At 42.5% G+C, this 11,010-nt stretch overlaps 1 protein-coding gene across 1 annotated transcript; it reads right to left on the reverse strand.

Annotated features, from left to right (window-relative positions):
* Nucleotides 1–6,282: 6,282 nt before the first annotated feature.
* LOC115681302 (9-cis-epoxycarotenoid dioxygenase NCED1, chloroplastic-like) lies at nucleotides 6,283–8,526 on the reverse strand. Its single transcript, XM_030605215.2, has one exon. The coding sequence runs from the start codon at nucleotides 8,404–8,406 to the stop codon at nucleotides 6,610–6,612; it is 1,797 nt and encodes a 598-aa protein (XP_030461075.1). The 5' UTR covers nucleotides 8,407–8,526; the 3' UTR covers nucleotides 6,283–6,609.
* Nucleotides 8,527–11,010: the final 2,484 nt, after the last annotated feature.

Raw genomic sequence — 11,010 nt, forward strand, 5'->3', positions numbered from 1 at the left:
TCTGAATTAGGTTCCATGTTGCTACTCGTTTGTTGGATTCGAACTGTTGATCCAACTCCCTTTGTCATTTTACCTGTGGAGGGTCGGCAAGTCAGCAGCTACCTTCTGTGGTTGATCCAGCAACTCTTTATGTTTTTGAGTGTGCTGCAGATTGGATTGATGGAAAGCAGCTGCCCAACGTAGTTTGTGGGTTCGTGGGCCAACTTCAGTTGTGGGCGAAAATGGCGGAGCGCATATTGTATTGTTTTCTTTTGGTACATTGCCTGGAAAATATGCAGTTGCCTGTTCAATGGTTAACTTGATTAATCCATTCTTGTTTCTTTCCGAGACTAGGATCCAATTTAGTCTCTAGAAGGAGTGCAAGAGGAGCGTCAGCGGCGCATTTTCTCTGTAGCTTCTTGGGAAACCTGTTCAACGACCTCTTTCGTAGTCAAACATCACTGATCTATCAACTTCGTCGTCTTCAGGAAAGTGGTCCATTGCAGCGCCAAAATTGCTTATGTTCGCTCATATGGTTTTCATGATTTTCCAATTATTCTGCCCACCTTTCTACTTGGTTTCTCTGATGATAAAGATCAGATTGACGAAGCCCTTGGGTGACGGATGGAGGCAAACGTTGACCTACCATTGCTTGAAAAACCAATGTTCCTTTGTGAGAGAGTAGAACCTGCGGATTAAGTTCCTGGAAGTTGCTTACATTCACCTGAAATTCTGGGGAGATTCCTGGCCACCAGTTCTAGTGGGTAAGGCGTGGGTGTCCATGCTCCTCTCTTTTCAGATCACAACTTTTGTTCAAACGACCTAAATTCCCCGCAAATCCGGCCAAAGACTTTTCCATATTCCTGTTGGAAGTTCATGAAGAATACTCTTAGAGGAAACGAAAGGAACCCCTATTTTCTTTTTCTTGATAACGGAGAGGGAAATTTGCACCGTCCTTACTCCTTATTTGCGTCGGTTGTGGCGGATAAACTCCTTCCAACAGCGTGAGGTTACCACCTCCCCCACGCTCAGATGTGATCAGGGCATTGCCTTGGGAGGGATTCGAACTCGCACCGGCTGTGCGGTCGAAGAAGCGCCCGGCCACGGAGGCAACACTCCGTTGGGTAGATGTTGAGCATTGTGATTCCTTCTGAGTTTGCAAGGTTTAGTGTAAGCGAGTCCATAACATTGACTCGGTAATTTGTGTGGTGCGTGGTCGTGATTTAGGCGTACGACATCAATTCAATTTCACATATTATCAAGTGACCCGCGAGTCTTTTTGCTCGCCTGCTTGAGATTCTACACGCGAAAGTGGTTTCCTAGTAAAAAAAAGACAAATATGTTCGTTAACAACCTAAGGATAGTTTAGTGGTTCACCGTTTTCAAGTCATAGCGTTTCATATTCATATTAACCATGTTACGGGGTTGTAATAATTTTGAAGATTCAAAAAAGCGATTGTGTAAGCGGATTAGACTATTCGTGTTTATCCAAGTTTCTGCTGCATCACCACGGGGGTTAATGTCTGTGATCCACATATCAATGTGGTGACTAGGGCGAACCTATGCAGACTGATCAAGTCGAAATATTCCAATTTTGTATGTTAGAAGAGAAATGTTGAGTGTGGAAGAAAATGGGAGAATTTGATATTTTGTTGCATGCAAATATCATTGGGCTAAAAAAGTAGATACTAGTGCTTTGTTTATTTCGTGAAAAATGAATGATTTGGAAAGTATTTTCATAAAAATGATCGCCTATATCGCTTTAAATAATTAGTCGATAAAAAATATTTTTATTATCGCCAATAATTTACGTCCAAATATTTTCATGGACGATGAAAATATTTTTCGTTCATTTATATTTATTAAAGATAAAAGCAATCATTTTTAGGAAAATATTTTCTAAATCACTCATCTTTCGTGAAACTAACGCACCCTAATAATCATCATCTTTCAAGAGGCATACGTCACAACTGGTATATATAAAGATGGGTTAATACTACAAAAAACCCTAAACTAGTAGATCTGTGACAAATTTACCCTAAACTAATTTTTTGACCACCAAAAACCCTAAACTGATACACCTGTGACAAATTTACCCTCTGTTAGTTTTTGTTAAATTTTACTGTTAAATTACTTTGTTAAATGACACGATATATTAATTTTAGGTTTTATCCTCTGTTTGTCACATGTGTACCAATTTGTGATTTTTTGATGTATTGATCCAATCTAACGGAAATTAACAGAGGGTAAATTTTTCATAAATGTACCAGTTTGGGGTTTTTGGTGGTCAAAAAATTAGTTTGAGGTAAATTTATCACAGGCGTATTAATTTGAGATTTTTCGTGGTATTAATCCTATAAAGATTGTCACTCTCTTGTGTGGAGAGTAATATATGTTAATTATGTCACTCGTGTTGGGTGATTATTGGGTAAAACCAGCTGTGCTTGGGAAACTTTTCAGGAATCCAGTAGCGTCAAGGCAAATAGATCTTCCTACCATATTTAGTGAACTCCATGCGAACCAATGGAGACTCACCTCTTCACTTGCACGAAGGGACACTAGCTTAGGTTACAGAGCTTGGTATTTGTAGGTGTCGGACCTTCAAAAACAATTACTTGTGTGGAAAGGAAAATCCATCTGTAGCTTGGACCAGTGAAGTGCAGACAGATGATGCTTCTCAATTGGCATGCAAATCGTTCGAAAAGCTCAAAGCTTGTTTGTTTAAGCTCTTAGGAAACATGGCGAATTGGTTGGTTTGAGTAGGTTGATTGGTTTTTTGCACTTCTTATAGCAGATTGATTGATGAATAATCGCCTTATTTTATCTTTTATTCATTTTTATCTGCATATATTGCATCATCTGGCTCGTCACGGTCCATGGATTGTTTAGCCTCGTCGATCGTTTCGTTCCCTTTTATATATTTTATGTTGTATTTCCTCTCCCTCTTCCTCTTTCCCCTCCTGTTGCTTTTGAACCTATTGAATCGCACGTGGACAACCTAGGCAATTATCCAACCAAAATCAACCTAGAAGTCTCCTTTAATAATTGAATGTGTGTGGACACCTGCCAATTTGAGCACCACAAGATGCATCTACCCCTCCTCCTCCCCTCCTCCCCCGTTTTATATGTATCATTATACAGCTTTCTTTTGGATTTGGGTTCCCATTTTCTTCATAAAAGTTTTGATCTTTCACGTGGTTGCCACGGGAATTTCTCATTCTAAAGAGAGTTAGAAAGAGTTTTGGAGTATACAAAAAGAGAGAAGTTTGAGATTTTATACCTCTGGATTCGGTTGATCAAGTAGATTCTGTACATTCGATATGTATAAATCAACATGCTTAGAAAGTTAAAGCTAAAAAGCGCGTATTTACTAGATGATCTAGGAAATCATATATTTTTGAAGTAACTTTTTCCCGAATTTTGACAAGTTATTCATCTGAATATGACTATATTTGGATTTTGCCACATCTCTTAGTTGGTCGTGCTCAAGTTATGATTATCCATGTTTATCATATGCTATACGTGCAAAGTAAAACCCTAGGGTCTAGGATACTCGGATTAGCAGCAGAAACACCAATGTCAAACGCCTTTCCAGTTCTTTAAGAGGTACTTTTCTCACAAATTTCTTCTGATCTTGTCTTTTCTTAAGAAAAAGGTGGAAGAAGCATTGGGATAGCTGTCGTCTCTCCATCTTTCGATCAAGCACACATGAACGATCTAAGCAAACCAACACAAAGTGGAAGAAAAGAAGGAGCTGTGGTACACTGTTTCCTCGGAACATAACAACGATGTCCGGTTACACCTGTAAGAATGCTACAGAACTTCACTAGAAAAGGAACAACAACACTTGTTGCTACCAAGATTACAAAACCAAAAAAGAAGGGGCCACCATTAACCACCTACCGCTATATTAGGGAAGTGGGTGATGGCGATTGCTGGCTTGGATGGAGAGGGATATTCCACTTTTGGTTTAAAGAATTATGCAGGTCATTCCTCAACTTCACCAACCAGACACCAAACCTCTCAATATCTTCTAGGAACCTCCCCATTAATGGAAGCCTTAAGTGTTGGTATTGACCCCACGAGGATGCAACTTGAAGGATGTGGGTTCTGAGCAAAAGAAGTTTCATGGTGAGTGGTGAGGAAGAATCTGTGGATGGCTGAAGATGATCGACCCTTTGGAATCGACTCTCAAATGCCCAGTGTTGATCACCACAGAGTGAAGTTACAATCTTTGAGATCCCCCCAAGAAAAGGACAAGTACAAAGCGAGGTGCATTATATTTGTAATAGAATGATCTTTTGATGCATAGCTTGTTTACCATCAATCACTTGGGCGCATAATTACGTTCTCTAGACCACTTTTTCGAGGAAAAAGAGAGAAAATCAAGAAATGGATGTTGGTCCATTGAATCGAAAGAAAGGAAAAGAATCTCTTTTTGTTTGGTGGAATAGATTTTCAAAGTTAACTATTCATCGTTACGATTAGGCCAAAAGGATTGTAACACGTGTTGCGTTAAAAATTCAATCACATCAAGATTATTTCAAAAAGTAACCCATCTAAAACCATTTTGAAAGCGATACATCAAGATGGTCGATAATAAAAGAAGGGGGTATTCTTAAAGTTTTCCAAGGAGCGAGGCGCATGTCGAAAAATAATACTTGAGATATTAATACAAGAAACTCGCTTATAAAGTGATGTGGTGGTTTCTTATTTGGGCTTGAATATGGCTCACCTACTTTTTACACTGATCTATAATTTTACCATATCATTTGGTAAATTGAGTTGGTCATCAAGATTCATACAGAATACGATTCACTATGTGATATAGCCACAAAGACGATCTTCAAAGTGGACCCAAACCCATGTTTACTTTTAGTAAGAAAAGAGGAAAAAAGAAAGAGGGGACAGTTACTGGGTCAAATCAATCTTTTCCAAAAAGAAAAACACGATGCCACCCATCAATCCACTCCGCTGTTGGCTCGTATGAGGAGGACATTGCGCTTTCCCATTGGCAGTTGATGAAACCCAACATTTTGGAATGCCCGCCAATCCCGCTTTGCTCGCCCTTCTTAATACTTCAAATCAAATGCCTGTCCCAATCTTCATCTATATAATACGTCATCTGCGAAAGTAGGCATTAAATCTTACAGGTGTTAGGATTCGGTACATTATCACAAAGCATAAAAAGTAAATATAAGAAAAAGAAATCGATACACGAGATTTTTAACCCGATTCATTTTTAAATTAGGACTACGTCCAGTTAGATCCCTGTATCTTCCAGTCAATAAGGAGTATGAACCACACTCCAACAACAGGAATTCATTAGATGCCCCATGTCATGATCAATTAGTGTAATCAAGGTATTAGTATGATTAATCTAATTGGCAATAGTACGTGCAGCGATTTCATTCCTCTGTTTTCGATAAATCAGACAAAATTTGGTGACTGTCGGGCTGTTTTTGCATGTGTGGAGGATCTGTCTTAGCATGGAAACATAGGGAGCTAAACGCCTTTCCTTTTTTCATTGGAACATGATGGGTTAGTTCACCATACTTTTGTCCAGATCAAGAAAAGTTTGATTGGCATCTTCCATTTGGCATAATCCTCAATGTATTCAGAAGATATTTTATGGGACAAACACAATGAAGAGTGCATCTAAACCATGCAAGGCCATTATATTTTCCCACGACCAAATAATGAGTTAGAAGATGTGAGTGAGATGAGCTATGTAAAAGAAAAGGCTATGAGTAAGTCGTACCCACAACGAAGGAGTTTTGCTTAAAAACAAAAATATGGACGCACGAAATTGGTTTAAAATCAAGGCTATATACTGAAAGTTAACTATTTATTATAGGCAATCAATATCAACTTCTCAATAAGTGTATATCACATTATTTCATGAGTTAAAACTGAAAATCAATCTCCATATAGGTCCCACAATGCTATGAATACCCACCCATGGTCGGTGAAATGTGAATAAAAGAATTCAGAAATAGGTTATTTCCATCAAATCAATGTTTTTGCTCTCACTCACGAAATTAGTCTTTTAGTAACGATCAGTGTCCAGTGACATATTCAATATTGACACGAGCATCGCATACTCTTCTTCGCAATTGATTGTGCAACAGATACAATTATTTTCTCCTCTTTGAGGCAGAGAGATAAATCCCGAAAGCAAAATAATAGCGCAATGAGAAAAATAACCAAAGGCTTAGCTAGCAATAATGATGAAATCTGGGAATATACAAGCTAAGAAATGAGAGGAGAGCAGAACAGAGTATAAGAGCAAGACCGAGAGACAGAGTCATGAAACAGATGTACAAATATGGTAATGTGCCTGTAAACGTTGTTATTGTTACACACATACACGAAAGCAGAGACAAGAACAGAGAAGCGAGAGAATAAGCAGAAACCAGCTGAGCTCTCAGTCCTACCAAAACTACTCTCAAAGCTACGAGCTCGGTTCCTCAAAATCTCTCACTCTCACCCATTTTGAAAAAGACAAAGTTTCGAAGAACGTCCACAAAGTAGATGGATGTTACTCCGTGACTGTGTGTGAGGAAGATTCCCGGGGACGTATATGCAAATCATCCCTCTGTGAAATCCTCCTTTGATCTTAATTCGATCTCAAGCCTGCTGCGCCAAATCCTTGGCGCTGATGAACGTGCCGTGGAACCCGTAGGGGACTCGCGACGGGAGCTGGACTGTCACCTCCAGCTCCAGAGTCACGGCGTTCACGATCTGTAGCTCCGACCTCCACTCCTTCTCGTCGTGCACGAACGCCAACACGTATCCGTCGTCCTCTCCGCTCCCTGAACTCGCCTCCCTCGGCAGGAACAGGGGCTCGCCTCCGTACCTCTGCTCCCCGTACATGAACTTGCGGACCTGCCCCGTCGCGAGGTCCACCTTCGCGAACCCCGACACCTTCGGCCATGGCTCGGCCAGGGCCAGGTACGCGAACTGGGTTTTCCTCCCGAGCCTGTTCCGGTTCACCATTCCCGCCTCCAGGTTCACTTGCTCGCTCTCGTCGCTTATGATCGGACGCCGCATCGACTCGCCAGTCTTCAGATTGAGCCTGATCTCGGACAACACGCTCTTCAGGCTCTCGTCCTGCTCGTTGAAGATTGAGTCTGGTGGCGTCATGCACGAGCCGATCACGACGACTTCGTCGCTCTCCGGCTCTTCCCAGGCGTTCCAGAGGTGGAAGCAGAAGCAATCCGGCACGTCGATCCACCGGATTCCGGATGCGTCGTCCGCGTACTTGTCCATGATTCCAAACCTCGACGTTTTGGCTTTGTTGTAGATCACTGGAGATCCGCCGCGGACCATCTCGTTCAGCTTGAACACCACCTGCTGGTCTGGGATCACCACGAACTGCTCAGTGATCGCGAAGTCGTGCATCATTGTCGGCTCCGCGAGGGGAATCTCAATATCCAGTGACTTCCTCCCGTCTGGCGAGAAGCGGAAGTAGTTGAGGTAGGGCTTCTGGACAACGTCGTAGCTGAGGGCGAAGAGCTCGCCTGAGACAGGGTCGAGCTTTGGGTGGGCGATCATCATGGAGTCCAGCTGGCTGCCGAAGTCGTAGCGGCCGATGGTGTCAAGGTCACTGGCAGCGGTGATGCGGACATGGTAGGGCATGTCATCCTCCGACATGGCGAGCAGGCAGCCATTGAAGTACACAAGGCCCGCGTTGGCAACACCGATGCCATGGCCATGGTCGAGGAGGCCGCAAGCACCGCGAGCATAGAAGAGAAGGAGCCTGGCGATGCCGAAGTGGCCATGGAGCTCGCCGATGGCTTTGGGGAAGATTGGACGGCCGAGGGCCTGCTCCTGGACAAAGCGGTGTGTCTTGGTGAAGCGGCAGGCGTAGCTGGCAGAGCCATCAGCAAGATGGACGGCGTGGATCATGCCGTCGCCGTCGAACAAGTGGTGGCCGGCAACTGGCTGATAGAGCGGGTTGGCCCCGTTCCGCACGTACACGCCTTGGATGCAATCAGGGATCTTGCCAGCCACAGGAAGCGAGTGGCAGACGGGCTGCTCGGGCACCGGGGCAAAGTTGCCGGAGATTTGGACCCGTGGGTCTGACGTCTTGGGGAGGGGCTGCTCGAGCTCGTGGGAGACGAGGGCGTTCTCGACGGCGTCTAAGGCTGCGGACGCGAATTTCTGCAACAAGTTCCATTGCACCGGAGTCTCTTTGCCATGAGGTTTTGAAGTGGAGGGAGGAGCGGCAACGGCGGTTCTTGACGGTTGGACTGTCAATGGTTTCTTGGGGAGGAGGAGCTTGGGGGGCGTTTGGAGAGAGCAAGTGATTCTTCTGGGCTTTTTGCTGGGCCCGTGCAAGTCCAATTCAACTGAAAGCGAAGAAGAAGAAGACTTGGATGGGATTGGAGGAGAGAACCATGTGGTTGCTGCAGTTGGAGCCATGCCTTTGATGAGAGTGCACGAATTGGGTAGAAGAAAGATGAGTCTTTGGTTGGGTTCGAAGTTATATCGACTGCTTTTGGTTGGTCATGGAGGATTTGAGATAGAGAGAGAGAGAGAGGGAGTGAGGAGTGAAGAGGAGAGAGTTGGGCATATATATAGGGGGAGAGAGGCGAACCGGAAATGAGGGTCCACCTCAGAAAAACAATGGGAGGGGGAAGACCACGTGTTAAATTAAATGAAACCCCACCCCCCGGGAAAGAGAAAGAGAAAGAGGAAAAGAACAGAGAAGAAATGGACACACCGTGAAGAAAGAGTAACAAGAACATGAGAAGCTTCCTCAGTTATCGACACGACCACCGTCTTTCCCCCGGCTCGATGCAATTTCGCACTTAGGACTCTTCCAATCTTCATTTGGAAACCATTTGTCAATGAGAACTAACTCATTTTGGTAGCTTGAGCAGATAATAGATAGAGTCTGATCACTGTTTAGCTTGCCACTTGAGGAGCTTTGATAACTCATTTGGCATAGCTAAGCAACTAAACATACTTTGATGATGATGATTAAGCCCTTCAAAAAGGGTCTACACCGCCTGGGGAGATAATCATCTCCAATCGTCATTTTCTCATCTCCTTTGGCGATAGAGATCCCTTGGGTCCCCGTTCTCCTTTACCGACCGACGATCAATAAAAATAGCTTAAATTTGTGGGACACTAAATGAAACGGGACTATAATCTTCCGCTTACGAGCTAAGTGATGTGTCCCTCCTTCCATGCTTATTATGAGGCATCTTTATAATAATTGATTTAGTGTCATGGGATGAGTCCGAGCCGCTCCGAAAGGTGAAAATATTTCGTTTTATATTTTATCATCACGAGAGATTAGGAAAAGCAACATCCTCAAGAAATTGTGTACGCCTCTCTCAACTAAAAGGCAAAGGATGCACTCACTGATTGATCCCTATTTCTTTTCTTCTTTTTTTATCTTGTCCCCACTTGAATCAAATAAATTTTTCTTACATAATTAAGTGCGAATAAAGAACAAGTAGGTGTAACGTTTAAGTGTTCCTTCTTAGCCAACGAGTTTATATATGTTGAGGTATCCTAACTTTAAGAAGGCGTGTATTTTTTTTTTTTTTGGCTTTTGCTATGTCTAAGAGGTTGATGACGAATTTTCACATTCATATATGTACATACTGTATCCTAAATCAAACGATGTGCATCGTTATGAATCATAGATAAAAGTGTTTTGACAAAATTGTAATGATCTCATATACAAGTAGAGTTGAATCAATATATAAAGAGGGAAAAAGTCTTGTAAAACCCATTCCGTGATAGTTTCACATGATAGCTACATCTTTACATTTTCTTAATGATCAGTAGAATACATCCATCATTATTTGCGTCCCACTTCTTATATATAATATCTGTTCGCTTCTTCTTACAAAATTCCAGAGAGACCATTTTCAAAAAGATCCTCGTCATGTGCTTAAAAATCATGGTCATCAACCATATCTATCCGTAGCAGCTTAATCACTCGATAATGCTTTTCCATACTGAAGAGGACCAAGACCAACGAGCATGCTTTTGAAAGCACTGGGCAGTGTACATACATTAATACATGGTCGATGCAGATCACGTGGGATCGAAGGCCGTTTGCTCGAGCATACACGTGACATGTATGAGACAGTGTTGTTGAGCCGCCTGTTGTAGTGGGTCGATATTATTGCGCAGGGGATGATAATGATGAACCCATGATCCATTATAAGTGGGAGATTTCACATGATATAGGACTTTAATTCATATCCATCCATTTTGTTAAAGCATATATGTATGTGGCTTATCATACTGAATCAAGATATCTCATAATTTAGAGGCTACTTGCGAAAATAAATCATAGACTATATAAATCATTAGCCAACGGTATAAACATATATATGGAAAATATTCACAGCACCATCCGATTTTATCAGTTTCGATCACTTAGATCATACACTATCATTACAAAAAGGCTTCTGACATGTATACTCACAGGTGGTTACATGGATATACACATCTTGATTCCAACAGAGCTTGTGTAAGAAGAAAGATTACGCTTACATTAGTTCAAAAAGTCAAGGTTCTATAAGAATTTTCCTGTATGTGGGCTATATTAATTAAGATTGTAATTAACCGTTTACGGGCTTGGTCTAATAATGTTGGATATAAGAAATCTTAATCAGTCTGATATGGGCTTAACTTGTGTGGGCCGAGTTGAGCCCGGCCCGTTATGAGAGAGCATGGCTGGAAACTTTATAAATAGAGCTGGAGGTCCCTCCTCTATCCCAACTCTCTCTCAAACACTCTCAAACCTCACAGACGGTACTTGTGAGGGCTGAGGCGGTCTCATAGCGCTAGGGACTCCGGGGGTTATAGGGGAGAAGAGCTCCAGCACCTGTTCATCGTCATTTCCGCATCCAGAGACGATGGATTGCAAAACAGGTACATAAATTCCGTCTATTTTTTTACCGAACCATCTATTTCTTGCTATGGCGATCCTAGGACGCTCGGCCGCGCCTCACGGATGACCAATAGGTTCGGAATATGATATGACAAAACTTGGGTTAT

Source organism: Syzygium oleosum, unplaced genomic scaffold, assembly GCF_021117445.2.
Source record: "Syzygium oleosum isolate NSW1041296 unplaced genomic scaffold, Sole_v2.1 Sole_v2.13, whole genome shotgun sequence".
Lineage (NCBI taxonomy): Eukaryota > Viridiplantae > Streptophyta > Magnoliopsida > Myrtales > Myrtaceae > Syzygium > Syzygium oleosum.